This window comes from Carcharhinus amblyrhynchos, chromosome 6 (assembly GCF_965287045.1).
Source record: "Carcharhinus amblyrhynchos chromosome 6, sCarAmb.v2.hapA, whole genome shotgun sequence".
In the NCBI taxonomy this organism is placed as follows: Eukaryota; Metazoa; Chordata; class Chondrichthyes; order Carcharhiniformes; family Carcharhinidae; genus Carcharhinus; species Carcharhinus amblyrhynchos.
In genome coordinates this window covers 120,671,481-120,688,381 of record NC_137329.1, presented here as the reverse complement: position 1 = coordinate 120,688,381, position 16,901 = coordinate 120,671,481, and the positions used below count along the sequence as shown (strand labels likewise).

At 43.7% G+C, this 16,901-nt stretch overlaps 1 protein-coding gene across 4 annotated transcripts in view; it reads left to right on the top strand.

Moving 5' to 3' along the window:
* dcn (decorin) overlaps nt 1-13,079 on the top strand; it is a 68,575-nt gene extending 55,496 nt beyond the window's left edge. For all 4 annotated transcript variants that reach the window (XM_080191326.1, XM_080191327.1, XM_080191329.1 and 1 more), the window contains exons 4-8: nt 822-1,035; nt 1,572-1,685; nt 7,895-7,988; nt 9,789-9,927; nt 12,316-13,079. In XM_080191326.1, coding sequence (XP_080047452.1) covers nt 822-1,035; nt 1,572-1,685; nt 7,895-7,988; nt 9,789-9,927; nt 12,316-12,510 — 756 coding nt within the window. In that variant the 3' untranslated portion in view covers nt 12,511-13,079. The remainder of the gene's footprint in view (nt 1-821; nt 1,036-1,571; nt 1,686-7,894; nt 7,989-9,788; nt 9,928-12,315) is intronic.
* Nucleotides 13,080-16,901: the final 3,822 nt, after the last annotated feature.

Below are 16,901 nucleotides of genomic sequence, written 5' to 3'. Positions count from 1 at the left end.
TGGTGTTGTCCTCCATAAATGCCCTCTTCCACTGCTCTTCGTCTAACTCAATCTTCTTCTCTCTCTAATCCTTTCTCTCTCCTGTATACATCTAGCTTCATCTTAAATGCATCCAACCATAACTACTCCACGAGGTAGCAGGTTTCTCATTCTAACTACTCTCTGGGTAAATATGTTTCTCCTGAATTCTCTTATCAGGTTTATTAGTGACTACCCGATACTTATTTTCCTTAGTTTTAGAATACCCACAAGTGGGCACATTAGCTCCACATTTACCCATTCATAAATTGAAAGATAGTCAGTATGTGGAAAAAATGACATCAGCCTATTCAGTCTTGCCTGATACATCTCAGATCTGCTATCATCTGTGAAAGTCTTTTGTTGCACCTTCTGGAGTGCCTGTGTCCTTTTTGTAACATTGAGATCATGACTGTGCGCAGGGTTCTGTGCCACCTACTAAAGTCCAGTACAAGTTCAGAAGTTAATATGCATCACCATGGAGTATGAATCCAATTTAGAAAATTAATATGGGTGGAACAGCATGGTTATAATTTAGTGGACACCCAGGCCCTGATCCTTAAGGTGGTGGTGCTATTTTTGTATAAGTTGTATACAAGCCAGATGAAATGATATGTTGACAGACACAGAGTTAACATTTCAGAATGATGACCTTCTGAAAGCCCGTGAACTCTCTCTCTCTCCACTGGTGCTTGTTGACATTTTCCGACATTTTCAGTTTCTTTTTCAGATTCCCAGCATCCATGGTATTTTGTGTTTTGTGGCGTTCATGCTGATTTTTGTGGCTTTCCTTTCTTTTCCAGGCATTGATCCTGGTCAACAACAAAATCGGCAGCGTTCATCCCAAAGCCTTTGCACCCCTGGTGAAGTTGCAGAGACTTTACTTGTCCAAGAACGTGCTGAAGGAAATCCCAGAAAACATGCCTCCCGCCCTCCAGGAGCTACGCATCCATGAGAACGAAATCACCAAAGTGAAGAAGAACGTGTTTGACAATCTGTCGCAGGTGTACGCCTTAGGTATAACTCAGTGACACTTTGCTGACTGAGATCAGACAGGGTACAAAGCTAATCCAGGCCATCTTCCCTCTCCTTTCATTGATACTGAGTTTATTCTCATCAGCTGACACCAGTGGTTAAAAGACTGGGGGGTGTGGAGAATTAATTTCACTTTACTGTTAGAGAGGGAGTTCCAGATTTTGATTCAGTGACAGTAGAGGAATGGTGATATAGTTTAAGTCAGGATGGTGTCTGACTTGAAGGGGAACTTGCAGGTGGTGGTGTTCCCTTGTGTTTGCTGACCTGGCCTTTCTAGGTGATATTGATCATGAGTTTGGAAGGTGTTGTTGAAGGAGCTTGGGCAAATTGCTGCGGTGCATCTTGTAGATGGTACACACTGTGTCAGTGGTGAAGAGAGTAAGTGTTGAAGATGGTGAATGGGGAGCCAACCTTGAATGGAATTCTTGAATGTTGTTGGAACTGCACTCACTTAAGGTGAGGTAAAATATGTTGATTCTAATTTTTCTTTTCAATTCTTTCACCTCCAACTTCAACAGAAATGGGCGGCAACCCCCTGAAAAATTCGGGTATTGACAGTGGAGCTTTTCATGGACTGAAAAAGCTTTCTTTCATTCGACTATCAGATGCAGCCCTCACCGCTGTTCCGAAAGGTAATGAACGAATGAAGCAATTGGAGCAATCCATCTTGGCAAAGGAGCTGTGAGCTTGGCGGGATCTGCGTGTCTAGCCAGAACTGTACTGAGCGTATGGTGCCATTCTCCATAAATGTGTCTGTTATCTATTAATTTCTTATTAATTTGCCAACACACTTATTAACTCATGATCACCAGTGAAGCTTGGATTGTTCTCCATTAAAGCAGAGAAAAGCAGAGAAGACTAGTAGGAGATTTAATCAAAGTGTTCAAAATGAAGTGGGACTTTGATAGAGTAAGTAAGGAGAAACTGCTTCCATTGGCAGAAGGCTCAGGAACCAGAGGGACACATACCAATGGTAATTGGCGAAAGAGCTAAAGAAGAAGAGTTTTTTTTATACAACAGCTTGCTGTGATCTGAAAGGTAGATGCAGAATCAAAGGTAACTTTCAAAAGGAAGTTAGACAGATACCTTTTTAAGGAAACACTTGCAGGCCTAGGGGGAAAGAACAGGGAAATGGCAAGAAAGGATAGTTCTTCATTAAATTGTCTGGGACATGATGGGCCGAAAGGTCTTCTTTGGTGCTGTTTGACCTTGGTTTGTTTACAAGTGTGAAATTCTGTCCCTTAATGAAGGTAGCTAATAGTAAATAAGATTATCCCTGCTGATATTAATGAACTGATAATGAATATATATTCTGGTCCATTTGTCAATCTGATATTTTTAAGTGGCTGCACATTTGACATAGTTAACACCTCAACAGAAATGGTGGGCACATAACTGTCCGATGAACAGCTTTAAATGCTACTTTGACAACAACCATTTCAACCTTGTATCCATCAGATTCATGTCAGTGCAGATTTAGTGGTGTAACTTCCAATTTCACAATCCCGATGGGAAAATGAGCCCATCAAATATAGTGGGATTGGACTGCATGTTTCCCTCACCATTTAAATGAATGGTTGGAAGTTGCATGCTTGTGTGGATCTGGGTTTCTGATATATGTTTCCCGGTGACCCTTTTGGTCTAGGTTGATGCCGGAGCAAGCAATAGATCATAGATATTACTTTCAGATTGGAGATAATCTTGTTCCCAGGCCTTGGAATTTTCTTTGCATTCATGCTCAGAAATAAGCTTGATGCAAATGATTTGCAAAGTTTAATGATGGCTGAGGTCTGGTTTACGATTTTTAAAATGTTTCCTACTTCATGAGATGTGGGCATCACTGGCAAGACCAGTATTTGTTACCCAATCCCTAATTGCCCCTTGAACTAAGTGTGTCGCTCAGCCATTTCAGACGACAGTTAAGAGTCAACCACATTGTTGTGGGTCTGGAGTCACATGTAGGCCAGACCGGGCTAGGATGGCAGATTTCCTGAGAGTGCCTTGCCCTCCCACGGCTAGCCTCTGTTACACTGGATGATTTCTGACTGTCAATTGCTCAGCCTTCAATCCCCTCCCCCCACATCTGAAATATTTTGATCATGAATAACAAAAGTAATCAAATAAAATGAACGTAACGCAATTTATTTAATGTCCCATGATATTTTTTCCCCTGCCTGTTACTCACAGCAGCATTTTGGAGATCAGTTTTCTATTCCTGGACACTTTGGGCCACAGTAAGAAGTCTCACAACACCAGGTTAAAGTACAACAGGTTTATTTAATAGCACAAGCTTTCGGAATACTGTCTCTTCATAAGGTGCTCCAAAAGCTTGTGCTATAAAATAAACCTGTTGGACTTTATCCCAGTGTTGTGAGACTTCTCACCGTGCTTACCCCAATCCAATGCCGGCATCTCCACACTTTGGGCCAGTCCAAAAGTGTTGCTGACCCTGAGAGGAATTATAGAATCCTACAGTGCATAACGAGGCCATTTGGCCCATCGGGTCTGCACTGACCACAACCTCACCCAGGCCCTATCCCCACAACCCCATGCATTTACTCTAGCTAATCCTCCTGACATTAAGGGGACATTTAGCATGGCCAATCTACCTAAATCCACATCTTTTGGACTGGGGGAGGAAACCAGAGCACCTGGAGGAAACCCACGCAGCCATAGGGAGACCGTGCAAACTCCACACAGATAATGACCCAAACTGGGAGTTGAACGTCAGTCCCTGGTGCCTTGAGGCAGTAGTGCTAACCACTGTGCCACCCATGAAGAGTGCAAAGGAGCATTTAACTGTGGCAACCTCATTGACTGATCATTCCATTCTCACAGAGTAATTACTAACCAATGTGCAACATCCTTCTCAATTCATGTTTCCTAATCTAACCACCACCCAGCTGCAGGATTTAACCAACAGACCTAATCCTTAAATAGCAGCATACCCAGCTTGTAATGCATTTAATTCAGGGTTTCATTCTTCACTTATGTGGAACAACTCCCTATCTCTTTCCCTGTTTTGGGATTTCTCTGATCCCTGTTTAAAAATGTTTAAAATTTTTTTGTTAGTCACAAGTAAGGCTTACATTAATATTGCAATGAAGTTACTGTGAAATTCCCCAAGTCACCCAAAGTTCGGTGTCTGTTCGGGTCAATGCACCGAACCAGCATGTCTTTCAGACTGTGAGAGGAAACTGGAGCACCTAGAGGAAACCCACGCAGACACAAGGAGAATATACAAACTCCACACGGTGAGTGACCCATGCCGGGAATCGAACCCGGGTCCCTGGCACCATATCCTGTTCTTATGAGGGCATCTTTGAGCATCTGGAGGTGTCTGTTGCGATCATTCTCATCTGAGCAGATCCTGTGTATACGGAGGGCTTGTCATAGGGGATGGCTTCTTTAACGTGTTTAGGGTGGAAGCTGGAGAAGTGGAGCATCGTAAGGTTATCTATCTTTTGCCAGCGAACACCTGCCAGACGGCCAAATCGTACCGATTCCTGCTCCTGGTGGTTCAGGGACAATGCCTACTGTGACTGGCCTTGAAACAAGGTCCACGCTCGCTGGAACTGATGAAGGGGGGCAAACACAGATTCTCCTCCCATTCCACTAATCAGAGATTTAGCCTTTGGAAAGGAATTGGGTGGGGGAGGGGTGGTGGGGTCGTGGGACAGATTTAAGTTTCTCTCCAACATTATGGGCTGGCTGTCTCTTGTGTCCTGGGGCAGTACAATGGACTTGTGACATTGTAGAATAGGTAGAAGGATACTGTTCCTAAAAGTACAAAACTCTGGAAGTTCTCTGGGGGTTTGTTTCGTTTAGACTGCCAAATCTCTAAAAGGAAGTGTCAGTAGCGAGAGGCTCTGTTGCACTAGCCTTGGGCATCCTTTGGGGGTCTACTCATGTGGAACCTTATTAGATAAACAGGTTTCCCTTACAATTTCCAGCCTTAGGTCCAGAATGGCCTATTCTATTGCAATGGGAACTAGCTTCTATGTGTTCTCTTTTTGGGCTGCAGGAATGCTTTCCTCACCCTCCCTCATGTTTTCCTTTCTAGTTGGGGGCCTTTCCTGTCTAGATCACCCTGTTTACCTTTCTAATGTTCATGGGAATGGTTTGGAAAGAGCCTGCCTGAGTTTCGAGGCCTATGGGTGAGATCGTATCCCTGGCTGTGAGGAGTCTTTGCTCCTCCGAGTGCACTTGCAGATTGGAGTGTTGACAGCATTTGAATTCCTGCAACACTATCATCTCACACAGCCCCTCACAGCTGAGTGGGATTCTTGGGGATCTTACCCATCAGTCGAATGGGATTTGCTTCAGACGTTCAAACTCGATGTAGGTTTGTGTGGATTTCTTCGTGTGTTCCAGAATTGCTGATGTACCTCCAGGACTAACTCATTGACACTTAGGATGGCAGGCTCTAGTCTGCTTGTAACTCATGGACACATCAGGAGACAGCATGGGGAAGTCCTCTTGGCTCTCCCTGTTAGTTGTCCTTGAATTAATCTTGTCCAGAAATCCAATGGTCATTTTAATTATCCTGCTACTTTCTCAATGACTCCACATCACTCTTTTTGGATTTGTGAATGAATCTAGCCTGAGAGCCTCAGAGAGTGGTTCAAGATTAGAAAGATAAAGGTGTGTTCCAGGGTAGAGAGAGACTTCCCCATGTGACTTCCAGCTGTCTGCTCTCTCTCTCTCTCTCTATCACTTTAAGTTGCTGGCTCTATTTCCAATTTTCAAAGCTGGAATTCTTCTCTCTTCAATTTCACCTTCTATTTCTTTCTTTCCATCGAATCCCTACAGCGCAGAAGGAAGCCATTTAACCGACTCTCTGAAAAAGCATCTTACACAGGCCCACTTCCCAGCCTATCCCCATAACCCTGTGCATTCTTCAAAGACCATAGAGAAAATAATTATTGCTTCATGTGTGTCTAGAGTTAAAGTCCAATGAGGAATTCCTTCACAAAGGTCAGCAGGTAGAAAAACAATGCTGTATATTCACTTGGATTGACTTCACACAATGAGATAGTGACACAGTGATAACTAAACTAGGATTGTTTTCACTGGAAAAGGGGAGGCTGAGGTGAAACCTGATAGCGGTCTACAAAATTATGAGCAGCATAGACAGGATGGATAAGCAGAGGCTTTTTCCCAGGGTGAAAGTGTCAATTACAAGGGGGCACAGATTCAAGGTGAGAGGAGGAAAGTTTAAGGGAGAGATGGAGGGGACATTTTTCATGCAGAGAATGTGGGTGTCTGGAACGCACCATGGTTGCCAAAGGAGGTGATGGAAATAAGCACATTAGCAATGTTTAAAAGGCATCTGGATGGGTACATGAATAGGGAGGGAATAGAGGAATATGGATTGAGTAAGGCAGAATGTTTTTTCAGTTTAGTTAGGGCATCATGATTGGCAGAGGCTTGGAGGGCCAACAGGCCTGTTCCTGTGCTGTACTTTTCTTTGTTCTTTGTAACATTACTGAAAAGCAGGTCAATTGATTTACTTACCTACATTACTGGTGAAGTGACAACATTGCAAAAGTACTTCAATGGCTGTAAAGCACTTTGGGAACCCAGAGAGCACAAATGGCACTATATAAATGACCCTTTCTCTGAATAATTTGTTGATACGTTGATTTTGTTCTTGGGATTTGAGCAGTACTCACAAGGCAAGCAGTTATTGCCCATTCCTAACTGCTCTCAAAGGCGTAACTGTGAGCTACCTATAACTGAGTGGCTTGCTGTATCATCTCAGAGGCCACTGCAATGTTGTGGGTCTGAAGTCATGCTTCTGGGTACAGATGGCAGATTGCTTCTGTTGAAAAACATTGGTAACCAGATGGGTTTTTGTGACAATCAGTAGTTCCACAGCAACTGCTGTTTGAAACTCACATCACTAGCCCAACACCGTAACTATAATGCTAGTGCCGCCCATCCAAAGACCCATTGATGTTCAGAATTTTTAAAGGATTGTTTAATGGGATGTGGGCATCACTAGTTAAGTGTCATATGTAGGCCAGACCACATTAGGAAGCCAAATTTTCTTCATTATTATTTTTATTTACTAGTGTTACAAGTAGGTTTTTATTAACACCGTAATGAAATTACAGTGAAAATCCCCGAGTCGCCACACTCTGGTGCCTGTTCGGGTACACTGAGGGAGAATTTAGCATGGCCAATGTACCTAACCAGCAAGTTTTGCAGACTGTGGGAGAAAACCGGAACACCCAGAGGAAGTCCAAGCAGACACAGGAGAATGTGCAAATTCCACACAGACAGTGACCCAAGCTGGGAATCGAACCTAAGTCCCTGGCGCTGTAAGGCAGCAGTGCTAGCCACTGTGCCACCATGCTGCCAAGTGAACTAGATGGATTTTTACAATAATCAATTGGCCATCATTAGACTTTTAATTCCAGACTTTTACTGAATTCAGATTTCACTATCTGCTGTGATAGGATTCGAACCTGGGTTCCCGGAGCCTGGGTTTCCCACTAGCCCAGTGACAATATCATTGCCCCACCAGCTCAAAGTACTTTCAATTGATAATGACATTCCTTAAATGTATGAGGGATAATTTGACAAACCCAATAATTCCTGGAATGGAGGGGGCACATCATGGGGACCAATAGGTTTCTTTCCAATGAATATTGGAGTTGGGTTTCCAGTGGTAAATGCTTTTTATTGGAGTGCAAGAGAATGGAACCTACTCCTTGTCTTATTTGAAGGTGATGGAATATTTATCAACAGGCCTTTAGTCTCAGTGGTTTATACTAACTCACACATAGCTCTTTTTGATTAATTTCTTTCCCTTCCCCCCGACCCCCTAAACCAGGTCTCCCGAGTTCTTTGTCTGAAATCCATCTTGATGGCAACAAAATTACTCGTGTGAAAGCTGATTCACTGAAAGGTCTTCAAAACTTGGCCAGGTAAATGGAACATGTGGTCTGACAGTCTCCCTGTCTGTCTGATCTCTTCCAATCCCATCAATCCTCCCACATACAGTTATAGGGTCATAGAGGTCTACAGCACAGAAAAAGCCCTTCAGCCCATTGCATCTGTGCTGGCCAAAGACAAACCACCTAACTTTCCAATTCCATTTTCCAGAACTTGGCCCATAGCCTTTTGTGCTTTGGCATCACAAGTGCACATCTCAATACTTTTTCATTCCTCCAATCCTGGCAACTTGTGCATCCCTGATTTTACTCACCACCATTGCGGCTGTGCCTCCAGCTGCTTAGACCCTGATTTGTGACCTGTATAGTTCCCTTTCTTCCTTTAGACACTCTGTAAAACCTACTTTTTGATTATTGGCCCTAATGTCTCCTTTTTGTGGCTCGGGATCACATTTTGTTAAATAACACTCCTGTGACAAACCTTGGAAAATTTCACTAATTAACGGTGTGTATAATGGACAATGTGGTTCAATCCTTAATGCCATTCACATTCCGTTTGTTTTGTGTCCATGACTTTTTGTCCATCTCTTCGTAGCTCCGACCTAAAAGTTAAAGTTTATTTATTAGTCACAAGTAAGGCTTACATTAACACTGCAATGAATTTACTGTGAAACTCCCCTAGTCACCACATTCCAGCACCTGTTTGGTCAATGCACCTAACCAGCATGTCTTTCAGACTGTGGGAGGAAATCAGAGCACATGGAGGAAACCCACGCAGACACAGGGAGAACATGCAAACTCCCCACATACAGTGACCCAAGCTGGGAATCAAACACAGGTCCCTGGAGCAGTGAAGCAGCAGTGCTAACCACTGTGCCGCCATGCCACCTCTCCCTGATCTTCTATTTTCCCCCACATTCTCCATCTCACCTCTCCCATTATATAATTCAAAATGGTCTGGTTAGATTGCTCTACAGGTACCCACTCAATGACTGAATAGACTATTCTGTGCCATACCATCTGTATGATTCGAGGTCAGCTAGCTTCAGTGGACAGAGTTAATCTTTCAAGTTGATAGGTTTTGTGCCAACCTAAAAGCTAAGAACCTAAGAACTAGGAGCAGGAGTGGCAATTCAGCCCCTTCAGCCTGCTTTGCCATTCACTGTGATTATGGCTGATCTCACCTTGGACTCAACTCCATTTACCTGCCCGTTCTCCATAATCCTTCAACCCAATGCTAATTACAAATCTATCTATATTCTTCTTAAATTTACTGAATGGCCCAGCATCCGCCGCACTCTGGGATAGTGAATTCCACGTATTCACCACCCTTTGAGAAGTAGTTTCTCCTCATCTCTGTTTTAAATCTGCACACCCCTTACCTTAAGACTATGACCTCTTTTCCAGATGGCTTATAAGAGGAGCATCTGCAATTCACTGTCAAATGAGAGGTGACTTGTTATTGGCCGATGGCAGGTCTTCTGGTCCCGCTGTTGACAATGGGTTTTCCCGTTGAAGGCACACCTCAGTGCAGTGAAACCTGTGGCTGGGATATGCCATTGGTGGGACTCTTTTCAGAAGCTTTTAGCATATTCTGTCCCCATTGGCCAAAATCTTCCATCATCATTCATGGCTGGAGTTTTCCAGTGTTGCTGATAGTGAATGGAGGTTTGGCTGGAAAGCAACATTCTCTGTTCTCGCTGCAATAGGCCCAACCGCGGCCAAGACTGGAAAACCCTGCCCATTATTACCTAACATCTCCTGTTAGTATTCAACTTGTGAGGTTTCACATCACATGAACTATAGTGTTCTAATTCATTTCCACAATTGCAGGCTTGGCTTGAGTTTCAATGAGATTGTCACTGTGGACAATGGCACACTGAATCATGTACCATACCTGCGAGAACTTCACATGGACAACAATGCACTCAGTAAAGTGCCTGCTGGCTTGGGTGACCACCGATACATCCAGGTACGTAGGTGAAAGACAAACTGTGATATGTTTACACTAATGATCCTGTGTTTAATCTGTTTGAGGTATCTGGCTATTTTATAAACTGAACATGATGTTTAAGAGGAACATTAAAAGACCATTTTCTTTATTGTTTTCTGATGCATTCTTCATGGCAAGACTCTGATCAAGCAGAGTCAACATGCCAACCAGCCGGCACCCTGATAAATGGGAGCTCCCTTTGAAGTTTGACATTCTTGTGTCTGTCCTGATGTGTGCAAGATGAATAGCTTTGATTGTCCCTTTTTTCAGCAATATTCATTTTCTTTTTATTCTTGAGGTATGAGCATCAGTGGCAATTGTTGGGAATTTTTAATATATTTGTGGGATATGAGTGTCACTAGTAAGGCTAGCATTGATTGACCATCTCTAATTACCCTTGAGAAGTTGGTGATGAGCTGCCTTCTTGAACCACTGCAGTCCCCGTAGGAGTCTGGACAGAGTAGACAGAAAGAAACACGTCCTATTGGGAGAGGAGTTGTGAACCAGAGAATAGTCGCTTGGTGTTACAGAACTTGAATAATGCTGAAAAGAGAATGTTACTGACGTTTTCACTCATCAGGATAAACATAAGAATGTCAAATTTCAAACAATCACAACAATTTATACCACAGGAGAAAAAAGTGCTGATTGGTTGGCAAGTTGATTCTGATTGGCAAAGGCAATTGGAGAAAGCAACCATAGGCTCCCCAAGCTCCTGGGTAATTCAGAAAATGGGCAAGACTTGAAGCACATTCGTATATACATTCATACGTAGGATTCTGTTCTTTGCAAACAAAAGGAATATGTTCAAGCCTTGCACTGCTTTTGAATGACCCGGGAGCTTGGGAGTCTGTAGCTCCCCATTGTCTTCTCCTCAGCCAGAGTTGACTTGCCAACCAATCAGCAGCCTTTTTCCCCTGCGGTAGAAATTATTATGATTGGTTAGAATTTGCCATATTTATGTTTCTCCTGATGAATACAAGACAAGAAACTTTGACAGCATGGCTGGAATTTTACCAGCGCGCCCACCCCAATTCCGGGGTGGGCGAGGCTCAGAGAACAGCATTCTCCAATGGCCTCAGGTGGGATCATCTGAAATTTGGGTGGACATGCTGGTAAAATTCTACCCCATGTCTCTATTTCCAGAAATAACCAGAGGAAACCCCATTTTAAGGTGTTTGACAAAAAACAGCAAAGACAGCATGAGGCAAAACATTTCAATGCTGTGAGTGTTAGGATCTGAATTGCAGTCCCTGAGGGTGGAGAGTGATTCAACCATGGCTTTCAAAGGAGATTTGGAATAGTGCCTAAAGAGAAATAAATTTGCAGGGCTACAGGGAAAAGACAGGGGAGTGGGACTTGCTTGGGGTTGCTCTTGGAGAGAGCTACCATGGATAGAATGGGCCAAATGTTCTTCTGCCCTGTAACCATTTTATAATGTGATGAATCAGAAGACTAGGGCTTGACTCCTAGTCCAGAAACTTGAAATCACAATCATGGCCAATGATGGGCAATCTTGGCTAGCGAGTGAGCTTCATGAGTGGCCCTCCTTCATCTCGGTGGACCACAAGATTGAAATCAGGCTTGTTCACTAACTGTGACCCCATGAATAAGGTTAGATACATTTAATGCACACTGAATATTTCATAAGGAGTACAGAAAATGCTTCATCATTTATATATTAATAGAATTATCAACTTCAAATGGTAAAAACAAAAGAAATGTTTACACTTTGGACACAGAGGGAGCGCATGGCTTTCACAGTCAATGTTGTGAGCAATCAGCACACACCTCACTTCACTCACTTTTGCTTTACATCACTTCAGTCATATTGGTAGGAAAAAAAATACTCAGAAGGAAATCAGTGGGAACTGGCAATTCGGCACCTGAACAACAGTGAACAAAATGTCTGGTGGACCACACTCAGAACCCTGTTGGGTCGGATGTTGTCCCCACCCCCCGCCCCCGGGTCACAGGTTGCCCATCACTGCTCTAGGCTGACACTCAGTTGCATGCTGCACTGCCGGCGATGCCGCTTTTCAGATGAGATATTAAACTAAGGTCCTGTTTTCCTTCTCAGTGACTTGAAAGATTCCAGGGCACTATTTTGAAGAAGAGTAGGCAAGTTTTCCCTGATGTCTTTGCCAATATTTATCCCTCAGTCAACATCACTGAAGATACATTTCCTGTTGCTCTTTATAGGAGTGAATTGGCTTTCAATAAGTTTCCTATAACAGAAATAGGTTCCTCATATTGGCTGTGAAGCACTTGGAGATGGTGCAAGCTGCTATGGAAAGGCAAGTTTTTCATTTTGTTCACTGATGATTGCTGTTCTTGCTAACACTATCGTTTCCTTTCTCCCTGCAGGTGGTTTACCTGCATAACAATCTCATCACGGCCGTGGGTGTCAACGACTTCTGCGGACTCGACTACTATGCAAAGAAGAACCTGTATTCAGGGATAAGCCTCTTCAATAACCCTGTCGCATACTGGGAGATCCAGCCATTAACCTTCCGCTGTGCTACAAACCGAGCGGCCATCCAGCTCGGCAACTTTAAATAAAACCTTCCCAATCAGTGAGAAGGAAATGTCACATTTGGTGCTGAGTTTCCCCCGTACAGTTTAAAACCAAAAAAATACAAACACCCCAAGAGCTGGTGGGAAGTGTAACCCTACAGCTGACCAAACAGAAACAGTGCTACTACACTATCTTCATTATTCCTGAATAATTATAGGGTCGGGCATATCCACGAGCTTCATTTTCCATCAGTTTCCTTAGCCTGTAATGTCTGCGGGCGCAAGTGCATTACACGGTCCGACTGAATCCTCCCCCCACCATCAGCCAGTAATTTATTATCCATTGCTATGACAACCTGTCAACCATAAACCTTCTCCAGCGCTCATTGCTAAATCTCACATTGTCCCTGACCAAATTTGTCAAGAATTCCTTGGAAATGCTTTTTGTCCCATTTGTGTTGAAAGTCTTTGTGTGTGGGGAAAGGGGAAGAGGCGGTTTTGATTGATTGAAATATGTGGCTCTCCCATTCTTTGCAAAGTGTATGTATCATAAGCAGCATGTTGGTGCTCATCTGACTAAAGTGAGAACCATACAAAATATATCGTATGCTCCAGTTCTGGTTTCCTTGGATTCATTGTTTTCGACAACAGCATTTATGTTGCGTCTTTAATGTAATAAAACATCCCAGGGCGCTTCACAGGAGCGTAATAAAACAAAATGTGAAACCTAGACACAAAAGGGTCAGATGGCCAAAATTTAATCAAAGAGGTAGAATTTAAGGAGTTTCTCATCACGGTTCCAGTGGATGTTACAACTGGACAGAAAGATCTCAAAATGGAATCCTGGCTCAAAAAACCGTGGCCGGAATTTTCCGGCTGTTCACATCGGCAGGATTCTCTGGTCCTGCTGCAGCGAATCCAGGTTTGACTAAGCACCAAATTTTCTGTCCTCGCTTACAGAGGCAGCAGGGCATGAATGGCTGGAAAATTCCAGCCAACAATTTTTTAGAAGAGAGTCATTGGGCCACTAATTAGCTTTAACAAGAAAAAAGCATTTATTAACCATGAAAGTTTGGTGATGCTATAATACTCCTTTACCCCTCCCTTAGCTTCACAAATATACACAGATTTTAAGGTCAACACAGGTTTCAAAGTATAACTTTTGCAATAACAGTCTTAGTAATACACAGTCCCTATACTATAAACACACAGGATGCCTGTGGTAAGACACACTCTCTTTTTCTTAACCTGAGTGAATTTCTGTGGATTTCTCCTCAAAATCCAACCACCAACCCCCATCCCCGTGGCCCACCGCTCAGATGAATCTTATGCCATGAGCCACCTAGACTTAATCTTAATTTTTCTTAATCATTACTCCATGGTACCATTTATATAGATGATCTGGAGGAGGGAACCGAGTGTAGGGTGTTGAAATTTGCTGATGACACCAAGATTGGGGGAACGGCAAATTGTGCGGAGGGTGTGGAGAGTCTGCAGAAGGATGTAGATAGGCTGGGCAAATGGGCCAGGAAATGGCAAATGGAATTTAATGTTGGCAAGTGTGAGGTGGTCCACTTTGGTAGGAAGAATGGTAGGAAGGACTATTACTTACGGGGCGAAAAACTGCAGCAGGCGACGGTGCAGAGGGACCTCGGGGTCCTTGTGCATGAGTCGCAAAAACCCAGCTTGCAGGTGCAGCAGGTGGTCAGGAAGGCGAATGGGATGCTGGCCTTCATAGCGAGGGGGATTGAATATAAAAGTAGGGAGGTCTTGCTGCAGCTGTATAGGGCATTGGTGAGGCCGCAGCTGGAGTACTGTGTGCAGTTTTGGGCGCCGCACCTGCGCAAAGATATTTTGGCCTTGGAGGGAGGTTTACTAGGCTGATACCGGAGTTGAGGGGGTTGAGCTATGAGGAGAGGCTGAATAAACTGGGCTTGTACTCATTAGAGTTTAGAAGAATGAGGGGAGATCTCATTGAGATGTATAAGATGTTGAATGGGATGGATAGGATAGAGGTGGAGAGACTCTTCCCGCTCAAAAAAGACAGTAGGACTAGGGGGCACAGCCTCAAGATAAAAGGGGGGCGGTTTAGAACGGAGTTGAGGAGGAACTTCTTCACTCAAAGGGTGGTGAATCTCTGGAATTCTCTGCCCGTTGAAGTGGTGGAGGCTGCCTTGCTAAATATTTTTAAGATGCAGGTTGATGGGTTTTTGATAAGAGAGGGGATTAAGGGTTATGGGGAGAAAGCGGGAAAGTGGAACTGAGCAGCGACAGATCAGCCATGATCTTATTGAATGGCGGGGCAGGCTCGAGGGGCTAGATGGCCTACTCCTGCTCCTATTTCTTATGTATGGCTTTCTTCTAGCAAGGCTGAGAGAGCTGTTCCCTCTCTAGCCATCTAAACCAATTATCAGTCAATTCAACTAAAACTAAACTCAAGAAACCTTTCTACCTTAAAAGGGTCCCCCATTGCTCAGCAACAACCTCATGCTTCTGCTAGCTTTTATTTACTCTTTATGCTGTAACCTCTCTAAGCAAAATAGAAGCACATTTTGAACTGAATCCAAAACCTTCACCTTTGTCTCAATGAATCCAACTTTATGCTTTCTTACACAAATGCTAAATTAAATCCATTTAAAGCTGTATCTTCTAAAATTTACCAATACAAATATAAATCACTTAAAACTATCTTTGTTTTCCTAACAGTTTTAAAGGAGGAAAGTGAAGTAGAGAAGCGGAGAGTTGTAAGGGGGAAGGATTATTCCACTACCTAGGTTTTAGGCAGTTGAAGACATGATTGCCGATAGCAAAGCAATTAAAATCAGGGCTGCTTAAAAAAGCTAGAATTTGATGAACACAGATGGCTGGGAGAGCTGGAGGACATTAAAGAGATAGGGAGAGGTGAGGCCATCAAATGATGTGAAAACAAGGATAAGGATTTTAACATTACTTGACCAATGCAGGTTACCATCATGCACAGGCTGATAGTTGGATGGCTCTCGATGAGAGTTAAGAGACATTGGAGTTTCAGATGAGCCCCTGGAGGGTGAATGTGGGAGACGACTGGATAGTCAATGTCACATTACCTCGATGGTCTTGCTTTAACTGTCTGTCAACTGATTTTTGACCAATCCGAGACGTAACTTCTGATGTGTTTTGGCACCAAATTTAAAAGTTCAAAATGATTGAGATAAATAATCAAAATAAATGCAATAAAAATCAGACAAGTATGTAATCTAATTCTAGACTTCACCTTGGTGCACAGCTGCACCAACAATAACACTGGCCCCATTATTTGATGGGTTTGAGCAGAGTGAATGCGTCTGTAGACGACCAGCTTGCAAATTCCAATCCTGCCTAATTTTAACATAGATTATCATTAGCAACTTTTTTTTACTCTGTTGCCTGGCCAGATTGAAAGTCTGCCTGACTGCTGTATGGGAAAGCCAAAGCCCGCAAATCGGATTTGTCCCCAGCAATCAAAGATCAGGGCATGGTGAGGAGAGGGAAGTGGTGGAGAGGATGGAAATAGGAATTGCTGGGAGTGGGGGGGAGAGCAACAGCAAGATGGGAGACATGGAAAGGTGTGGGTTGATTGCAAGGGGAGAAATGCAGGGCGGAGTTGCTGGTTGGCCAGTCACAGTGGGGTAGGGATCGCAGGAGGAGAGGTTGTGGTGGCAGATTTGCCTGTGGTGTTGAGGGAAGCCATCCTACTCCCTCTGGCCCACAGCAATGTTGGAAAAATCTTTACCTGCTGCACCTGACTGGATGGGTTTCCCAAGCCCTGCAGCCAGCCCAAAACTGTTCAATTTAAATAACTCCTCTGAGGAGCTGATATTTGAATATTATAATCACCGATACGCCTCCCCAGACAGTTTACTCACATATCCCCCAGAACTGTCACACCTAAACCAGAAGGAGGCATATTTCCCATGGATGGGGATCCGGTTTCACTTTTTAATGAGTTTTAGAAATCTTTCCCTCTATCATGGGGAGGGGGGAGGGGAAAGGATAAGATTCACAAAAGAGCCTCTGAAGATCAAATTTAACAAGCGCCTGCATTTTACACTCCGGCCAGCGTGTTTTCGACAGGTAAGGGGACATAAAATAAGACTTGTGTCCACCCCATCCACCCCTGAGTTCATCTCAGAATATAGAGGGGATGGACAGACACCAAAATTGGCAGTCCGCCCATCATATTGCCATTACCAAGCCAGCTCCCCAAAAATATACTCCCCACATGACAAAACGGCATGGGAGTGAGGGGGCAACTAATATTTTAAATAAATTTATTGAAAGGACAGGAAGGAAAGGGGGTGGGATTCTATCTTCTAGGATCGAGGGGTGGTCCCTTCATGACAGAATTCCCCCCTTTCTTCTTGCCTCGCTGTACCCATAAAGTCACCAGCCCAACCTCCTCAAACCCCTCTCTAACC